We start from the raw sequence: 21,294 nt of genomic DNA on the forward strand, positions 1-21,294 counted from the left end.
GGTGAAAGGTTTACACACACAATTACAATAACATCGTTCGGTTGTTTGACCCAGGAAGGTGTTGAGAATGTCGGGTTGTAAACGATTATGTTTTAATATTTCATTTGATTTCAGGATAGAGTGTAGTTGCAGTCACAAGGATTGTTAATCAGCATTGCTGCTTGGATACAAGGTCCAAGTAATTCATGTTGCTATGGAGATAGGCTTGAGAGGACAAGAGTTTTAAATTATCTCTGAAAACTCAGATAAAGGCAGTCTGTTAGGATCTGGGAGAGGCTGACAATCTCTGTTTCACCATGAAAAGATACAGCTGGAATTTTGTGCTCAGATTGAAAAGATCAAATTTGTGATATATGAGTCAAGGCTGAAAAATTTACCAGCTGGAAGTGATTCATTAGAAAAATGCTCACTGTGAATGACTGACTGCTTGATTATTCTGGGGTTAGAAGTTGTCAGGGTGGGAAAGGAAAGGTACAATGTAAACTGGATGGAGACAAGAATCACTTTGGGCTGGGTCTTCGGGAATCGAATGACACATTAGGTACTTGTAAAGTGTAACTGCGAAATGGTTTCCTTATTTAAATTAAGCATTCATGTCACCACAGAACATTCAAGTGTCAATTGCCTACAAGAATAGTATTAATTAATCGTACTTTTAGACTGTACTATAAACGTCGTAAAACATAAAATCTTGTGTTATCCTTTCAGTTGTCAACTGGAACTTCAAATTTTACTTTAAAATTTTCAGTCTCAGTGATCATAACAGGTTGTATTCCATAGAATAAAGAAGATTAAAGGGAGGATTTAATCATTTTTTAGGATTTTGAAGTATGTTACTAGGCTACATAGAAAATTTTATTTGGCAACTTGAAGGGTTCATAACCATAGTAGCATTACTCTGAGCCAGGAGTCCTGGGTTCAAATCCCATCTGCTCCAGAGGTATGTAATAACATCTCTGAACAGGTTGATTAGAAAATAAATAGAATCATAGCCAGGCATTTCAGAGGAGAAGGATTATTAAAGGATTGGACACTCTGGAGGCAGGAAGCATGTTTCCGCTGATGGGTGAGTCCCGAACCAGAGGACACAGTTTAAAAATAAGGGGTAGGCCACTTAGAACAGAGTTGAGGAGAAACTTCTTCACCCAGAGAGTGGTGGGTGGATGGAATGCTCTGCCCCAGAAGGCTGTGGAGGCCAAGTCTCTGGATACTTTTAAGAAAGAGTTGGATAGAGCTCTTAAGGATAGTGGAATCAAGAGTTATGGGGATAAGGCAGGAGCAGGATACTGATTAAGGATGATCAGCCATGATCATGATGAATGGTGGTGCTGGCTTGAAGGGCAGAATGGCCTACTCCTGCACCTATTGTCTATTGTCATAACTTAGGAAATACTTCTTCAAATAAGGGATAGTGGAAGCAAGGAAACCAGTCCCACAAGAAAGCAGTAGATGCCAGCTCAATAGGAAATTTAAATCTGAGACCTATAGGCTTTTGTTTGACAAGGGAGTTTAAAACCAAGGTAGATGGATGCAGTTAAGTTACAAATCAACTACGATTTCACTGAATGGTTTTAGAACTTAATGATCTGTTCTCATGCTCTTAATTAATTAAATAGTTGTTTATTTATGGGTAATCATAGCACTATAGTTGTTTATTTTATTTTCTTAACAATGTTTACACCTTTTAGTACTGAATCAGCATGTCAAAGCTAGTAATTTTCTACAGCTTCAAGAACAGTGACCAATGTTGCTGTGCCATTTAATCCACTTCTGTAACAAACAAACTCATAACATGATAACTGTGATTGACAGTACAACTATTCCTTTCCAAAGAGAGGAAAGAGGATATGTAAAGCACTGACCTCTAACAACAATACAAACTTGAAAAGAAAATGCCCACAAATACATTGTTTTAAATAGCCAAATGCTAAATAAAAATGGTCTGACTGCAAAATATCAGAATCTAAAATTATTTTGGTGAAGTCCAGCAGACTCAAAAGTTCTAGAGGTAATTTTATGTTAAAAGTGAGTAGCTGATGGTAAGTGTACAGTACTCCTGTTGGCAGCTGCACTCATAAATATGACCTTCATTATTCTGACAGCAGTAGACCACTGTTGTGTCCATCTTGAAAGCTGCTGCCTCATTCACTGACTCCACTTCTGGCCTATTACATGTGAGTCACGACATCAATGTCAGCAGCAAGAATACAGTCCATCCACACTAAGTGGTGAAGATCGTCAGTAATTTTCTGCAAGAATAGTACTTGATTTTTCAGATAATTGATGCTGATTGTATTTGTACAGGAGGGTAGTGTGCAGTTCTATTTAGTAATAGTAGCTTGGAGAAGGATAGTGGCGACTCTGAAATGTGGCACACTGCTGATCATGGCAAGCTGCCCAATTAGAAACTGATAGAAACTAAGAGCTAGAGTGACATCATTTTGCTGCATGCATGACAGGAAAGCAAGGCAGTATTCTCAAGCTGACCTCCTACGGGATATGGAGAGCCACAATAGGTGAGTAACATAATTGGGAGCTAAGAGCCCTGGAGTTTGGTATAATGTAACACGATTGCAAAATAAAAGCACCATAAACGACTGAATCACAGCTGTTTCTTTCTTTACACTTTTAACACAGTAAGTTGCTGTACCTCTCAATCAGTACATTTTAGGAACATTGCATTGGATGTGTGAAGGAACTATATTTATAAATGGTTACATTTGTGGAACCTATCAACATTTTTGGAGGTCTAAAAACAAAAATACAGACGGTTACGATGTGTTCATTGTCATATATTACTGGAACATTAATAAAGGGCACCATTTTATACAATAGATGATCCCAAGGGAACTCTAAAATAGATCCATCACCACTGAGAAATGGTCCCTTCTGTTTATTTAATTTACAGAAAGTCAAATGGAGATTAATTTGGCCCATGAAAACATGGGTCATCAAAGACTGCAAATCTTGTATTAAATAATAATGTAAAGTAAGAGCAGAACCTCCTCAACTGTCTCTTCTTCCTCCCAAACCAACTGTCATCAACAGCATTCATTCAACATTATATTAAATAATAATGTAAAGTAACAGCAGAACCTCCTCAACTGTCTCTTCTTCCTCCCAAACCAACTGTCATCAACAGCATTCATTCAACATTAAAAAAAATCTTTTAAATCTCACTACGCACTTTGGGATCTGTTTCCCAGCACTGATGCAGGAGTTCCGCAAAACTGGCAGGGCAGCCCTTCGGAATGGTCAACCTCTGTAATAAAAATAGCACATGTATTACACAAAGGTAATTCTTCAAAAAAAGCACTAATAATAGAATCAATCAAACTGGGAACCTTTTAATTTCCTTTCGGGATGTGAGCATTGTTGGCAAGGACAACATGTTGGTAGTCCCTAATTGCCCTCAAGAGGTCGATGCTGAACTATTGCAGTTCATGTCATCTAGGAAAGAGTTCCAGAATTGTGAACCAAAAACAGTGAACAAGCAACAATATAGCTCCAAGTTAGGATGCTATACGGTTTGGAGGGAAACTTTCAGGTGGCAGAGGTCATGAGTTTGGAAAGTGCTATCAATGGAGGCTTGATGAAATATTGCCATGGCATGTGATGCATTGATAGTAATGTCATTGAATGTCAAGAAAAGATGGGTAGATTCTCTCTCTCTCTCTCTCAATAATGATTATCTGGTACACACGTGAAAGCAATGTTACATTCCACTCATTGGCCAAAGCATGAAGGTTGCTCATATTTCGTTGTGTGTTGGCACGGTTGCTTCAGTACCTTAAGTGTCACAAATGGTACTGAATACTGAGAAAGTAGTGAAAATCTCCACTTCTGACATGATGATGGATGATCAAGGTAGTTGGGGCTAGGACAATAAAAACCCAAGGAACTCCTACAGTGATGTCCTGTAACCCAAATTATTGGCATCAAATAACCATAAGCATCTTCTTTTGGTTGAGGTATGACTCTGACCGGTGAAGAGCTCTCCCCCAAAAATTCTGATCAACTCCAGTTTCTCTTGGCCTCCTTGATACCAAACTCAGCCAAATGCTGCCTTGATATCAAGGGCATTCACTCTCACCTCACCTGCAGAATTCAGTTCTTTTGTCTACATTTGGAATAAGTTTGTAATGAGATTTAACTTTAACAGCAATTTTTAGAGAGGGATGGTGAACTGTTGAAATGAACGAAACATTGCTGATATGTCTGCTCATGTTCTCACTAAATATATACATGGGCAATAAGAAAATAGTGAGCTGGCCCAAATTTCCCCATTCTATCCAAGAGACATCCAGAATCTGAAGGCAATGCTGTGACTGGTGCGTCAATACCAATCACTGTATGCAGAACTTTGAAGGGGCTGCACATACACACTTCCTGCGAGGGAATAAAAATAAAAAGAACTGTGGACACTGTAAACCAGAGACAAAAACAGAAATTGATGGAAGAGCTCAGCAGATCTGGCAGCATCTCTGGAGAGAAATGATAATTAATGTTTCAGGTCAAGTGACCCTTCCTCACTGGACTCGAAACATCAACTTTGATTTCTCTCCAGAGATACTGCCAGATCTGCTGAGCTTTTCCAGCAATTTCTGTTTTTGTCTCCTCGGAGGGAAAGCTGGTTATCAGTGGTTGACATCACATGCTCATAGTTACACACCAGCAATCAGGAGAATATTTAACTAGTAGATAAATGACACAATAAGGAATTATTACATGTAAGTCTATTCCATTTGGCAGCCACTGAAATGTCCTATGCACGCTCATCTCACTGCTGATAGTACTGTTTACTGAAACAAAACTGTATATACTTTACATTTTGAAATGATGTACCTATGGTTTTCAGTTAATTAAAAATAAAGAAGCAGCTTCACTCAATCCCTGGGCACAAGATAACATGTAAGATGTTTCTGCATATTAAGTTGATTGTGCATTTATATGAAGGGCAACCTAGATTCAGCCCAGCTATGTGAAAGAGGGAGGAAGATACAGTAGGGTGGGGTTGAGGAACTGAAACATTGATTGCAATACAGTTCCAGTTGACAAAAACACCAAAGTACCGCTCCAACATGTGATACACAACTTATATTTCTTAGTACATTACTTCGTATTTTGGGAGTAGTATCTAAATTAGAAAATTGACTTCATTGTAAAATTGCAAGAATATGGTACACATGTATGTAACATTGGGCAAGGAATCAATCACTGGGGGAAAAAATAACTAACCAAAAAATTGAACACCTCAAATTTAAAAATGCTGGGATCATACAAGTCAATCATTTGAATATAGATTAACATCTTCAATAGCAATCCTTCCTCAAAAATGAGTTTATAGGGCCTTAACCCAGATTGTATTTCTATTCTTATGCCAGATGATTAGTTTCTCCTTGCATCCACATGTAAATAGCATTAGTGAGGTTCCACTGTACATTTACACTTTTCTAATGGATCTTCTGCAATCCTGTTTAAACAGTGCAGGGGTGAACATTAAGGTAATATGCAGGCTGTGGGTAATGGGGAACCTGCAAGCAACACTGGCCAAGGAACAAAATGTGGCGAAGCTAGGCCCAATGCTAATGATGGAGCCTAACAGTACAAGTGTTTATGTAAATGAGCTCTAAATGTGAATCTTCAAATTGGGATATCAATTTAGAAATTACATCTATTAATTCTAGCAATCAGTTTATTTATCTTAATAATACTGAAATGCTACTAATAATTAAGACACATTTACATGCCATTTTCCACACTCTCAAGCCACCACAAAATACTTTGTAACCAATAAAATATGTTTGAAGTGAAGTCATCGTTAACGCTGTTTCTATTTAGTAGAAGCTAAGATACTCTTGGGGCTTGATATGGAGAAAATGCAAGTGGCAACTGCAACTCAGCAGGAAGGGACAAAATGTAGGGGCTGGAGTTTTGAAGAAAACAAGTAGATTGACCTGCACTCTGCAAGGTAACAGTTGCCAGGCATTAGCTCAGGAGAAAATCAGATTGGGAGGTGGTGCATGACTTATATGAGAAATAATATCATAAAGCATAGTTAGCACTCCATTTTACATTCATATAACAATTTGCAAAATCCAATGCATTCGATTGATAACAATTTATTTTGCCGTATTAATAATTTATTATTGCTCTGTAGTACTTTAATTTCTAAGGATTTAAATAAAATAACACCTGTATCTTTTGAATTTATTTTTCATTTCCTGCACGTTGGTTTCCTGCACAGGTCCAGTACTTGCGGCAATTATTGGTGCCTATACTTATGGATCCCAGGCATTTGAAGTGAAGGAAGCAGTCCTCTTCATATTAATTTCTTGGTATCACGGATTTCAGGTTTTTATTTTCTGCAAAACTGGCCATGGAGACTAGCTACACCGATGAAAATTCAGATGACTTTCAAAATTAATTGTCCCTCTAATATGACTGAATGACTGGAAATTAACCACTTTTAATTGCACCATTAAAATTCCAATGCTGTTTTATCTGTTAGTGCAAGACAGACTATAGCATAATGTCCATTCATTGGAACAGGAGTAGGCCTGTTCAGCCCCTAGAGTCTGTTCCACCATTCAATGGGACCCTGACTGATTTAGATGGCATGGTGGCTCAGTGGTTAGCACTGCTGCCTCATAGCACTAGGGACCCCAGGTTCAATTCCACCCTCAGGCAACTGTCTGTCTGGAGATTGCACGTTCTCTTTGTGTCTGCGTTGTTTCTGCCGGATGCTTCAGTTTAGCATAGATGGACTGGCCATTCTAAATTGCCCATAGCATCCAGCGATGTGCAGACTAAGTGGATTAGTCATGTGGAATGCAGGGTTGTGGGTCAGGGTGGGATGCTTTTGAGAGGGCCAGAGTGGACTCAATGGGCTGAACAGCCTACTTCCATACAGCGGGAATTCTATGATTCCAGGAACTGTAATCCCTTTGTTTCTTGTCCCTCCATTTATTTAAATTTATAGCATAGAGACATTTACTGAATTATTATCTAAGGCAAAGAAACAAATCTGTTTATCCAATTTTTGCATGATGTTCACCCATTTCAAATATCAATCTAGCACTATAAGCTAATTACTTGTAAATAATTCAGCACAGCAGTTTGTACAAGGTAGAGGCTTTGAAATGAGGGTCTTGATTTGAGCTTGGGAGTTGCATAATGAAGCAAACAATACATTCATTAACACAATTGCTTTACATGGCATTATATACAGTGACCTCACAGAGCCATATTGTAGTCAAAACATTAACCCTCTTTCTCAATTCACAGATACTGCCAGAAATATTGAGTTTCTCCAGCAGTCTCTGTGTTTGTACCATGCACACTCCTGTTCATTTAGCATGTAGCTTACATTTTATAAACACAGTTGATGTACAGAGGGTTCCATTTCATAGAAATATGGGAAATAGGAGCAGGTGTAGATCATTTGTCCTCAAGCCTAGTCCATCGTTCAGTGAGATTGTCCAATAACAAATTCTGGCTGTAACTTCATTTTTCTGCCTGGTCTTCCATAAATACAAACAGATTTTTGATCCACAAGGGAGTCTAACTTTATCTTGTATATATTCTCCAGCTTCCACTGGGCTGAAAATTCTCGTGATTAATATGTCTCAGACAAGAAATTTCTAATCTCTATCTTTAATGGAGACCGCATTTATAAATTGTTTGCTCCGGTCCTAGATTTCTCTATGGGGGTGATATGCTTTCTGCACCTACCCTGTCAAGTATCTTCAGAGTCTAATATGTCCCCATATGATCATGTTTCATCCTTCTCAACACCAATGGATACAGGAACAAACTGCTCAGCCTTTCCTCACTGGACAACTGCTTCACTGGAATCAACCTAATGAACCTTCCCTGATTGTTTTCAATGCAAGTTTATCCCTTACGAGGTTAGGAGATCAAAATACACATTATTCTTGATGGAGTCTCAGCAATACCATTTACAGTTATAGCAAGACTTTCCTACATTCATAGCCAATCCCTTCACCAATAATTATCCTTCCTAATTATTTGTTGTACCTGCTGCTAACCTTGAAGACACTCAGACACCGTTTGCTGCAGTATTCTGCAATTCCTTGATTTAAATAACAGTCTGAATTTCTATTCTTCTTTCCAAAGTACACATCATCCTATATTTCTACATTATGCTCCATTTGCCGAATTTTCCCCACTTGCTTATTCAATCAATACTTCTTTGCAGAATTGTGACTCCTCCTCACACGTGTTTTACCTACTTTTTTATTGTTAGCAAATCTGGCAGCAATACACTTTGTCAAGTCATTAATATAGACAGTAGTGAGGCTTCATCTCTGATCACAGTGGTACCCCTCACTAGTTACAATTTATCAATCCTAAAATGATTCATTTATCCCAATTAATTGCTCTATTTTGACTGGCCACTCCTGTACTGTAGAGGTATTATCCCCAACACCTCTTGCGCAATAACATTTTACGTGAAATCTTAATAATTGCCTTTTGAGAATTCGAATATACCATATCTTCTGGTTTTCCCTTATCCATACTACTCGTAATATTGTCAAAGAATTCTAACAAAATTGTCAAACATGACTTTATTTCAGAAAACCATGTTGAATCGGACTGTGTTAGGTTTTTCTAATGTCTACTACTTCCTTAATGGATTCCAGCATTTTCCCATGACAGATGTCAGATTTATTGTTCTAGTTTCCTGCTTTCTCTCTCTATCCTCATTTGAAGCATTATATTGACGTTTTCAGAACTGCTAAAATCTTCCCAGAACCTAAAAATGAAAGCATTTTCCTGAAGCTTGTAACAAGTTTTACACTAGCCTACTCATTGCAATGGGTCCTCCATTTCTAGTGGTCAAGGACCAAAGTAGGACCATGTTGGTTCTTCTGAAATTGATCTTAATAGTATGGCAATCTTAACAGAGTCGATGTTTCGGGCTTAACCCTTCATTAGGACTGGGGTGGGGAAGGGGCTAAGAAATAAATGGGGGAGTGGGATGGGGCTGGGGGAAAGGTAGTTAGGATGGCGATAGGTGGGCAAAGCTAGGAGGTGATTGTGATAGGTTGGTGGGAAGTGTGGAGCCGGTATGTGGGAGGTCAGGTAAGAGGGTGGAGTCGAGTTGGAGAGTTGGATCTGGGACGGGTGGGTGGAGGGGTATTTGGAAATTGATGAATTCAATGTTGAGGCATTGTGATTGTAGGCTCCCGAGGCAAAAGATGAGGTGTTCCTCTTCCAGTTTGTGGGTGACGTTGTTGAGGTGGAGGAAGAGGCCAAGAATGGACATGTCATGCAGTGAGTGGGAGGGGGAGTTGAAATGGATGGTTACAAAAAGATGGGATCAGTTGGTGCATATGGCCTAGAGAGGGTCCCTGGACCATTCTGCAAGTTTGTGCTCGGTCTCTCCGATGTAGAGGACACCACATTGCGAGCAACAGATCCAATAAATGAAGTTCAAGGCTATGCAAGTAAATGGATGTAGGTTTGCTTGCTGAGCTGCAAGGTTCATTTCCAGACGTTTCGTTACTCTACTAGGTAACATCTTCAGTAGACCTCATGCTAAGCAATGCTGAAAATTCCTGCTTTCCATTTACATGGGTTTCTTTGGGTTGGTGATCTCATTTCCTGTGGTGAGGTGACTTCCTGTTTCTTTTCTCAGGGGGTGGCAGATGGGGTCTAACTCAGTGTTTGCTGATCGAGTTCCAGATGGAATACCATGCTTCTATGAATTCTCGTGCGTGTCTTTGTTTAGCTTGTCCTAGGATGGATGTGTTGTCACAGTCGAAGTGGTGTCCTTCCTCATTCGTACGTCCAAAACCTCAACCTGAGCTACAAATCTTCTCAAAACTTGCTATGCAAGTACAGTAGCACCTCGACTTACGAACTTAATCCGTTTCGGGTCACGGTTCGCGAACTGAATCAATTTTTCCCATGTTCACAGCGCACGCTCCAAAGACGAACTGCTCGTACCTTGCATTTTGTACGTATGTTGAAGCAAACTTTTATGTACAATGCTGTTTGTAAACCGATTTGTTCATGAACGGGGTAGTTCTTATGTCAAGGCGCTACCGTAAATCTCTGCTAGATTTGGAATGGTCCTGTTAGGCCTTGGATGGAAGTGAATCTGAAATTCAGAAGGTTTACGATCAAGTCCTTCGATGTTCCCACACTAGTAGCTTTTAGTTGTAGATGGAGTTCACTGGTTGATGGAAGGCAGAGATTTGTTAAGTATTATTAAAGTTCCTGTAGCACATTTTATTAAGAGAACACTACAGGTGTAAATCCTTTCTCAGCACCTGTAGTGGTAAAGTTACCACTGGATCATTTACACACAATGTACTTTTATGCATTTTCTGGCTTAAACTGTGTGAGAGATGATTCTTTAGCTTACTACTGTGAAAATATCTAGATCCCATTTACTAGAGGCGTTTTCAGCAACTATTGCTAAATTGTTTAATTCTCTCCTTGCCACCATCAAGGCGTTTTCAGCATTAGGAGTTTAAATTCACTTTCTGTTCTAGATCCCCGAATCACTAATCTCTTTACTTCCTCTTTGAAGGGCTTTTGCCCGAAATGTCGATTTTGCTGAAGCTCCTCGGATGCTGCCTGAACTGCTGTGCTCTTCCAGCACCATCGATCCAGAATCTGGTTTCCAGCATCTGCAGTCATTGTTTTTACCAAGATAAAGATGGCAGCCTGACCACAACATTACACTATAGTATCCACAGTTGTTTTCAGCTTTACAAGACTTTTGATTGGTTTGTATCAGGCAGAAGCATAGTTAAGGCAGTAAGGTGATTAATTCAGTCGTAAGTGGGTTTTGGTCCAAAGTGACTGTTGGTTCTTTTTCAGTGTATGACTTGGGACCATGTGGTATAACATCAAGAAATAGTACATCTTAGAGATGTCTTTTATTAGTTATGCTACAGGCCACTTCCATCTCTGTAAGCCAACAACTTCAAGCTCAAGTCATTACATTGCTTTGAGGTTAGCTTGGCTTCTCTGCACTTGCTTACAGTTTCCCATTGTGGGCAGAAGACAGTTTAGCTTCACAATCATTATGCCTTCCATACATGGACCGGGTAAGAGGAGTAGTGATGTGGTGAACATAGAGCCATTTTGTATCGTATGAATTATGCTGCCATTCAATATTGTATTAAAATTGGAAATTTTACACTACTTGCCTCCAGATTGAAGAGAAAGTGTTTGTTGATTAGTACAACCACTCTTCTTCTCTAGGCTGAGTGGGAAGCAATCAGCCTTTCTCCAATTTCTCATTGGTATCAAAGTGAACAGCTGCTAGGGTAAGTGCTGACAAGAGTGCTTTCTTGCAAATGCAGTCTGCTCTTTCCAGCATATTTAGATTTCTCCCAACGTCTGAGGTGGAAGGTACGGGTGTTCTGTTTACTTTTTGTTTTAAGTAATCCTGCAAAATTTTATTTTAGCTCTCTTTTGTGGAGCGAGTGATTTGGCTATCAAATGTAGCTTGAAATTTCTTCTGAGCAAAGAACTGGCTGATTTTGAAAGGGGTTGTTGGAGACTCATTAGCAACTTTTGCCATATATACATCAAATCAGATATGGAAATATATAATCTTTTTAATTTGACAAAATTAACTGAGCACAAGTATTTTCCCCACGGTACTAACAATGCCCTGCGGATATTTTCTACATCACCCAATGTCTTCATATAACTCTACATAACTCCTATTACTGATCAGGTTTTAATCAGTGATTAATGCAGACTGTCTAGAAGCTAGTGAATATGCTGGACAAATTTTTAAAAACCTAATTAATAGCATATAGTCATCACTGGTAAAGCCATTTATTTATTCTTAATTCCCTTGAGAAGACAGATGGTTAATGCTGACAGCTCTTAGGAGTCACTGGACCAAAAATGTTAATTCAGATTTCTCCCCACAGATACTGCCAGACCTGCTGACATTTTCCAGCAATCTCTGTCTTTGTGTCTCTATCTTTTTAGCCCATTAAACACCCACTGCATCCCATAAAAGCAACAGTGTTAAAACGCTGGCCCATCAGACTAGATACCAGGTTACTAGGGCTGATTGGATCCATGGGATAGAGTGAGAAACAGTTGTTTTGTGAAGGGAGGGGATTTGGCACATGTTAAGTTAGGGTTTAGGCATTGATTTGGAGATGGAATAGGTCACTTAGACCTTGCAGCCCTTGATGCGAGTGTGGCAATTGTACGAGGGATGTGGAAATCTGGAGAGTGATATCATTTGGGAGGAAGGAGTGTTGGTATGCAATATCCCACAAGAATTGGTGCTGGGTCTACTACTTTTCATCTTTTATATAAATGATTTGGATGTGAACACAGGAAGTATAGTTAATAAGTTTGCAGATGACACCAACATAGGAGGTGTAGTGGACAGCAAAGAAGGTTACCTCAGATTACAACAGGATCTTGATCAGATGAGCCAATAGACAGACGGAGTTTAATTTAGATAAATGCGAGGTGCTGCATTTTGGAAAAGCAAATCAGAGCAGGACTAATACACTTAATGGTAAGCTCCTGGGAAGTGTTGCTGAACAGAGACCTTAGAGTGCAGGTTCACAATACCTTGAAAGTAGAGTCACAGATTGATAGGATAGTGAAGAAGGCGTTTGGTATGCTTTCCTTTATTGGTCACAGTACTGAGTAAAGGAGTTGGGAGGTCATGTTGCAGCTTTACTGGACATTGGTTAGGCCACTTTTGGAATACTGCATGCAATTCTGGTCTCCTTTCTATTGGAAGAATGTTGTGAATCTTGAAAGGGTTCAGAAATGATTTACAAGGATGTTGCCCGGGTTGGAGGATTAGAGCTATAGGGAGAGGCTGAATAGGCTGGGGATGTTTTCTGTGAAGCGGACCAGGCTGAGGGGTGACTGTATCAAGGTTTATAAAATCATGAGGGACATGGATAGGATAAATAGATAAGGTCTTATCTCTGAGGTGGGGAGCCCAGGACTAGAGGGCATAGATTTAGGGTGAGGGGTGAAAAATATAAAAGGGACCTAAGGGGCAACTTTTTCATGCAGAAAGTGGTACATGTATGGAATGAGCTACCAGAGGAAATGGAGGAGGCTGGTACAATTGCAGCATTTAAAACGCACCTGGACAAGTATAGGAATAGAAAGGGTTTAGAGGAGTTGCGAGAAAGTTAGGACTGCAGATGCTGGAGATCAGAGCTGAAAAATGTGTTGCCGGAAAAGCGCTGCACGTCAGGCAGCATCCAAGGAGCAGGAGAATCGACGTTTCGGGCAGATTCTCCTGCTCCTTAGATGCTGCCTGACCTACTGCGCCTTTAGAGGGATTGCGGCCAAGTGCTGACAAACGGGTCTAGAGTAAGTTAGAATATCTGGTCGGCACGGACGGTTGGACTGAAGCGTCTGTTTCCGTGCTCTACATCTCCATGACTCTGTCAGGAAGGCTGAGGAAAGATGGAAATTGGGAAGATGTGCCAACCTAATAAGAACAAAGGAAGGGTCCACTGGAACTTTAGTCACTGTTGGTGACTCATCAGTTGTCAGAAATATTGACAAATAGCTAGGGAGATATATCACCATTTGAGAGTTGGAAGACTTGAAACTTGACCACAATCTACCTGAGGAGGAGTACTTCACAGTATCTTAACAGTGGGTCTGCTTTGTGACAAGCTTCCTACACCATAATTTTCCAACAACTTTACAAGGATTTCATTATGAGAATAAGATTTGGGTCATGCCTTGATTTATAGGTATTAAAACCAGGCCCCTTGGATATTTAAGGTCCTGATGGAAATTGATTTATTAGCACGGTATTTCAATTGGTCACACTATCATTGAATTAATTACACTTTTTCTTTGGATAGCTAGAGCCTTCAGGGTGTAAGGAGTGGGGCTCCTGGATGTATGTCAATATCTATGCGAGTACTGAAGATTGCATCAATATTTACAGATGACTTGGCTGAAGATGAGAGTATCCCTGTCCTAAGTAATGACCAAAGGTTTCCTCCCTGTTAGATATTTTAAAAAAACATTGCTTATGGAGTTCTGTTTTATAAAATAAAACATTGTTGTTTGTTCTTCAAATTTTATTTGTGCAATCCTACCTCGGAAAGATGTGCAACAAATAATCAGTAAGTTGTAATGAGAGAAAGTTGATTCCATTTAAAGAGCGAATGGATTCCATTTTTAGTAAATGTAGAAGTTATAAAAATTCAAAACCAGCACCTTGCTGCTTCTAATATGAGTGTTGGCACATTTTTCTCAGTTTCAAACAGTGGGCAGAAATACAAATTTTCGTTAGATATTCCTGCAGAACTGACTCAATTTCCAAGTGCCAATGAAACGCAAATAGACAAATCAGTATTGCACACAGGGTAAGTTTTATAACAGATAACAGTAAGAGGAAAAAAATTGGTACTAAAGCCATAAATACATAAACGAAAACAAAACACACAGTACATAGAAGCCTGAAAAATCATCTGGATACATTTTATATAGTTTCATTTTTAAGCAAGGTTCTCAAAATTCATGCCACGTCAGGGTTAAAATTTGATACATCCTAGTTGTTAAGAGAATAACATCTCACGACAGAGAAACAAAAACCGATATTTTATAACAGATGCATTTCTAGGATAAATTGTGAAATGTATCAGAAAGTCCTTCCAAAAATACAGAAAATGGCATATTCAAATCAGGATGTAAGTTTGTTCGCTGAGCTGGAAGGTTCGTTTTCAGACGTCTTGTCACCATATTAGGTAACATCATCAGTGAGCCTCCAGTGAAGCGCTGGTGTTATGGCCCACTTTCTATTTATGTGTTTAGGTTTTCTTGGGTTGGTAATGTCATTTCCTGTGATGTCATTTCTGGTTCTTTTTCTCAGAGGGTGATAGAAACGATCCAAATTGATCTGTTTGTTGATAGAGTTCTGGTTGGAATGCCGTGCTTCTAGGAATTCTCGTGTGTGTGTCTATTTGGTTTGTCCTAGGATGGATGTGTTGTCTCAGTCAAAGTGGCGTCCTTCATCATCTTTATGTAAGGATATAAGTGATAGTGGATCATGTCTTTTTGTGGCTAGTTGATGTTCATATAGCCTAGTGGTTAGTTTTATGCCTGTTTGTCCAATGTAGTGTTTGTTATAGTTCTTGCAAGGTATTTAGTAAATGACATCCGTTTTGCTTGTTGTTTGTATAGGGTCTTTCAAGCTGTTGTTTTAATGTGTTGGTGTGTTTGTGAGCTACCATGATGCCAGGAAATCTGAGTAGTCTGGCAGTCACTTCTGAGCTGTCTCTGATATAGGGGAGAGTGGCTAGAATTTCTGGACATGTTTTGTCTGCTTGTTTGGGGTCGTTGCTGAGAAATTGGCGGATTGTGTTCATTGGGTACCATTCTTTTTGAATATGCTGTATAGGTAATATTCCTCTGCGCTGCTGTGTGTGGTGGTTGTTGAAATAATGCTCTAATGCAGGTTCGTTTGTGGGTATTGGGATGATTGCTTCTGTAGTTCAGTATTTCGTCTGTGTGTTGTTTTCTTGTAGATGCTGGTTTGAAGTTCCCCATTGACTGTTCGCTCTACTGTGACATCTAGAAGTGGCAGTTTGTTGTTGTTTTGGGACAACATATCCATCCTTTGAGAAGCCAAACAGAGACACACAAAAGAATTCCTAGAAACATGGCATTCCAACCAGAACTCTATCAACAAACAATTCAATTTGGATCCCTTCTGTCACCCTCTGAGAAAAAGAACTAGAAATTGAATCACCACAGGAAATGCCCTCACCACCGAAAATGACATCATCAATACAAGGAAACCTAAACACATAACTAGAAGGTGCACCATAACACAGTGCTTCACTGGAGGTTCACTGATGTTACCTAGTATGGCGACAGAATGTCTGAAAATGAACCTTCCAGCTCAGCGAACAAACTTACATCAATCTGAGCTACAAATCTTCTCCAAACTTGCTACTATCCAAAACAGCTACAATCATTTGATTTATCATTAGTATTCAATTATTCCTTTGAATCACAAAAGACCTTTTTATTTCTCAAAACGTGCAGACGTCTTGCTAAGCACGTTTAATACCATAATACTACTTTTGAAAGCAGATCCAGCATCTTAAAGGTGCAGTATTCTACATAAAAGTCTTTTTCACATTTTTAATAAAGATACAAAATTCTGGAAATATTCATCAATTTTACAGCATCTGTGAAGGAAACAAGTTAGTGGAAGTGTTGATGGTAGGATGGTACTGCCTTTGAATATCAAGTAGAGATGGCATTTGTTTGACAAAATTGTTACAAGCCGCTAAATCAGCCCAAGTGTGGATATTATCCAAATGGACGTAGGCTTAATAATCTGAGGAATTATAAATGGAGCTGAACATTACATTGGAGAGGTCATTGATGAAACAGCTGAAAATAGTTGAACTGCACTGCCATCACAAGCTCTTGCAAAGATGTCCAGTCACTGAGATGATTGACTTCCAATAAAATTACCATCTTTCTTGTGCTAGGAGAGACTGGAGACTTCATCACTGTTCCCCAGTAGTTTCAGTTTTAATTGTACCCCCTAGTGCCAAACACTGTTGAAAGATGCCTTAATGTCAGGGGCAATCATTCTCTGTAACCTCCACATTCGGTTTGTGCACTAATGCCTGATCAGGTCCTAGTTTTGATCCAAAAACGCATCTTGCTGAAATTCTTTAAGTAGGTGCCACTTAACAGCACCATTGATAACACTTTCCATTACTCCGATGAGAAAAAAAAAGGCTGATGGGACAGTAATTGTCTGGAATATCTCTGTCCTGCTGTTGCCCTGTTGCTCTACTGAACAGCTAGATTATGAACATGGCAACTTCTGAAGCAAAAGGCTTTAATACCACAACCTGCAACTTTCCATGGTCAGCCCACTCAGTCAATTCATGATGTAATGTGGAAGAATAGCCAGAATAGCATTTCTGATGGTACAGACATAAAATGATCATCTATTTGTCATTTGTGGAAGCAGATCTTTGAAAATACCTTGCACTCACATATTGGGCTCTTCCATCTTGTTGGAGGATATAATCATGCAAGTTGCAAGTCTTGTTATTGCTTCATACTTGCCACATATCTTAACTGATCCAGCTAGGTTGTAGATCTTTGGCCTGATACATTTGTTCTAGCTCCAGCTAGAACATGCTGCCAGAGGAAGTGATAGAGGCTGGTACAATTACAACGTTTAAAAGGGGATATGAATAGGAAGGGTTTGGAGGAATATGGGCCAAATGCTGGCAAATGAGATTAGATTAATTTAGAATATCTGGTCAGCATGGACAAGTTGGACTAAAGGGTCCGTTTCCGTGCTGTATAACTCTCGCACTCTTATGCTATTTTTACTCTTTAGCATACGTACAACCTTTCTGCTGTAATAGGATGATATGGTGGAGCTACTAGCTACTGTTGCTCTTCTGCACTGAATATTAATCAAGGGTTGGTCATCTAGATTGAGGAGATTATGAATACCCTGGGAATGAGATTATAAATTGTGTTAAAGTACAAATCTCTTTTTCAATGGCCCTACATTCTTAACATATCCCACTTTAGACAATGAATGTGCTGCATCTTACATTGGAAGGGTGCCGTCAGTTTGAAGAGAAGACTTGATCTCGACAGGGATTATTCCATTGTCACCTCTTACAGATATTGCCGTACATAGATGCATCTAGTACAATGAGATTGGCTAGGACAGGTTAAGTTGATTATTCCCTCAAATAGAGTCATAGAGATGTACAGCATGGAAACAGATCTTTCGGTCCAACTCGTCCATGCTGACCAGATATTCTAAATTAATCTAGATATCCCAACCCAATCTAGTCTCACCTGCCAGCACCTGGCCCATATCCCTCCAAACCATTCCTATTCATATACCCATCCAGATGCCTCTTAAATGTTGCAGTTGTACTAGCCTTCACCACTTCCTCTGGTAGCTCATTCCATACATGTACCATCCTCTGTGTGAAAAAGTTGCCCCTCAGGTCTCTTTTATATCTTTTCCCTCTCAACCCAAACCTATGCCCTTAGTTCTGGACTCCCCCACCCCGGGGAAAAGACTTTGTCTTTTATAAACCTCTAAGGCCACCCCTCAGCCTCCGATGCTCTAGGGAAGACCGCCCCAGCCTATTCAGCCTCTCCCTATAGCTCAAATCCACCAACCCTGGCAACATCCTTGTATATATTTTCTGAACCCTTTCAAGTTTCACAACATCCTTCTGATAGGAAGGAGACCAGAGCTGCACACAATATTCCAACAGTGGCCTAACCAATGTCCTGCACAGCTGCAACATGACCTCCCAACTCCTGTACTCAATGCTCTGACCAATAAAGGAAAGCATACCAAACACATTCTTCACTGTCCTATCTACCTGCGATTCTACTTTCAAGGGGCTATGAACCTGCAGTACAAGGTGTCTTTATTCAGCAACACTCCCTAGCACCGTGTTCTCATTCTGTTTCCTACAACTACATTCTAGCAACTATTTCTTTCCCGATTCAGCAAACCCAATCTCTGATGGTACTACTGAGCCGTTCTTGGTGATATAGATGGAGAAGGCACTCACCTAGAGAGCATGTAGTTTCATAAAAACCACTTATACTTCTGTCAGTTTTGTCCAATTAAAATACTTATTCATGGGGTAAAAGAGAGCAGCATGGAGGATGTGGGGAGATCTGTTGTGGTAATGTCAGTGGACTAGTAATTACAAGACCAAGGTTAGCACTCAGTGCAGATCACATCAATCCCCATCACACCATCAGGTGGAATTTAAATTAATTTTTACAAATCTGGAATTGAAAGGTAGTTCTTAGTGATCATTAAACAAACACTGATGGTTGGAAAAATCTGTTTCATTGAGGCTCTTAGTGAAGGAAGTCTGCTGTGCTTACTCAGTCTGGCCCACTTGTGACTTCAGATCCACAGTATTGTGATCGACTCTGAACTGCTACTCAATTTCAGAGCAATTAGATAGGCAACAAATTGTGGCCTTACCATCAATGCCCACATCTGACGAAAGAACAAAAACGATCTTAATCTGCAAATTACTTCCCTGTTTATATCTGATCTGAAGCTACAAGGTTTCAAGGAATTAAGGCCCTCAATATCAAGCACTCCTAAAGCCATTCCTCCTGCCAAATGACTGCATAGCACAGTGCCACCATCTCAGATGGGTCTGTCTTGTGGGTGGGGAAGAGTTAGTAATGGACAATCTAGGAATTTAGCATGGTTATGATTTGATAAATGTGATTATTATTATGAAAATTATGATATATAGTCATATTGAACTTCTGGTTGTTTTTAAAAGCAGACTCTGCGACCAAAACCAAATGACTGCAAATCTAAATTCTAAGCAACATGATTCGGAGAACGTCCAGAAGATCAGTGTGGATTATCCTCAGTCTCAAGAGAGACCCTGGAATGTCACACCCAATGGATGTCTATAAAGCTTCATAGAGAAGGATATCAAAGGCAGTAGTGCATGTAAACTAAATTGACATCTGTACATTATTGCAGATGGAACATTATTAGAGTAAAAAAGAGCAATCTGCATGAGAGGCATGTTGGCACTTTCCTTTTCAAGAATACAAACAAACAGTTCTCTGAAACCCACTTTTAGCTCTGGTCTGTGTGTGCCATGAAGGTCACAGTTGCAAAACCCCTCTAAATGCTGCAGATAAAAAAGGAAATATCCCTCTCTTTTCTGGATGCCAGAAAGCAAAAGGAAATTGCTGAAAGGAAAAAGGACAAAGACTTTTCAGCTGAATTGCAAAGCCAAGCATCTCAAAACCAACTGCTCATCTAGCAACATCAGTGTGACCGGTATCACCCAACATCATATTACCTACCTTTCATAGAATTCAGAGACTAAGCTGAATACATTGCTTTTAAAACTTTTTTTGGATTCACCTTTCATTTCTAATCTGTGTTGCATTATTGTTTCTTCTTGCACTTCGTAATGAGAAAGTATTCTTCCATTAGCTCAAGAAAGCCTGGTTAAAGTGGTTTCTTTTCAATCATGAATTTATTTAGTCTGGGGGAAAGGCATCCATAATGGAGGAGATAATTTAATTCAAGTTAATTTAGAAAGTAAGTGTAATCAACTGAGGGAAACATGGACATGGAAAGCAGGTGAGTTCACCCCTCTTTACCCAGGATCTGGATGAATTATTTTATCCTGTCCTGTGATAAGTGAGTAACCTGGCTGGCGACTGGCTGTGATATTACACAAAGTTATTGCTTGAACATCTATGGAACACTTTGAACAATACTGGAACCAGTCTCCAGATGTTAATGATGAAAACTTTGGAGGATTACCTAGGCTGAACATGTGTTTGTTATGTCTCGACTCAATGTCTTGTTTGTAGCTACGTAATTGGTCTGATTCTATTCTTACGTTTTTTTGTAGCTGATTGGTGCAACCAAGTGACTTTCTAGCTCAGCTGAAGTAGCATTTAATTGTATTGGTGTGTGGACCTGACGTTACACGTAAGTGACACCTATCTGTTGAGCTTGTTCCCTACAAACCATCCAGGAAGCAAGAGTTATTTGGTGGTAAAGAGCTTGAGCATTGCTGAAAAAATTACAGTCAATTTGTAAAGCTTTCCATTTTGCAAATCAGGGCATTCACAAGAATACTATGTAAAAAGGAACAATATTTTATACTGTACAAGAAGAGTGGGCTGACTGGATGACATGGTACAGGCATTGGCACGGAGGAGGAATCAGTTCAGCAATAACTGACAGTTAACTAGCAAGCTTTATGTAAATTTAAACGAGGAACAGATTGACACTGATTGGTCAACAAATTATCCTGAAGAATGAACCAGAGAATGGCTGTCACTATTCCGTTAATTTGAAACCAGTATCAGCACAACAGAACAGAAATTCATATTCCACATTAATTATTTAAGAGAGGCAGAATAGCTTCATGGCTTGCTAAAATTTGTGACAGAATCCTATGACTGAGTTAGCATTTATGCAAAATTACATTGAACAGATTGGTAATTAGGTTACAAATTTATTCCTTAGCTATACCTGAAATGCATAAACTTCTTTTATTTTTTTGATTTGACCTGTTTATGCCATTTATATTACCTCAATTAATTATCACATGTTAAACAGTATCCATTGGAAATAGTCCTGCACCGCAAATTCACTTAAACAGAAGTTGTTTTGCTATATTACTAAACACAATAAATCTTTCTGATCATATATTCTCTGAAAACAAAGCATCTGTTCCTGCACATAGTTTCAATTTAAAT

At 39.3% G+C, this 21,294-nt stretch overlaps 1 protein-coding gene across 7 annotated transcripts in view; it reads right to left on the reverse strand.

Moving 5' to 3' along the window:
- Positions 1 to 21,294, reverse strand: part of LOC122551555 (mitogen-activated protein kinase kinase kinase 20-like) — a 143,682-nt gene that overhangs the window by 80,048 nt on the left and 42,340 nt on the right. For all 7 annotated transcript variants that reach the window (XM_087989015.1, XM_087989012.1, XM_087989014.1 and 4 more), the window contains one exon: positions 3,188 to 3,262. In XM_087989015.1, the coding sequence (XP_087845141.1) occupies positions 3,188 to 3,262 (75 nt within the window). The remainder of the gene's footprint in view (positions 1 to 3,187; positions 3,263 to 21,294) is intronic.

This window comes from Chiloscyllium plagiosum, unplaced genomic scaffold (genome assembly GCF_037043375.1).
Source record: "Chiloscyllium plagiosum isolate Xiang-an unplaced genomic scaffold, Cpla_swu_hap1 HiC_scaffold_7, whole genome shotgun sequence".
In the NCBI taxonomy this organism is placed as follows: Eukaryota; Metazoa; Chordata; class Chondrichthyes; order Orectolobiformes; family Hemiscylliidae; genus Chiloscyllium; species Chiloscyllium plagiosum.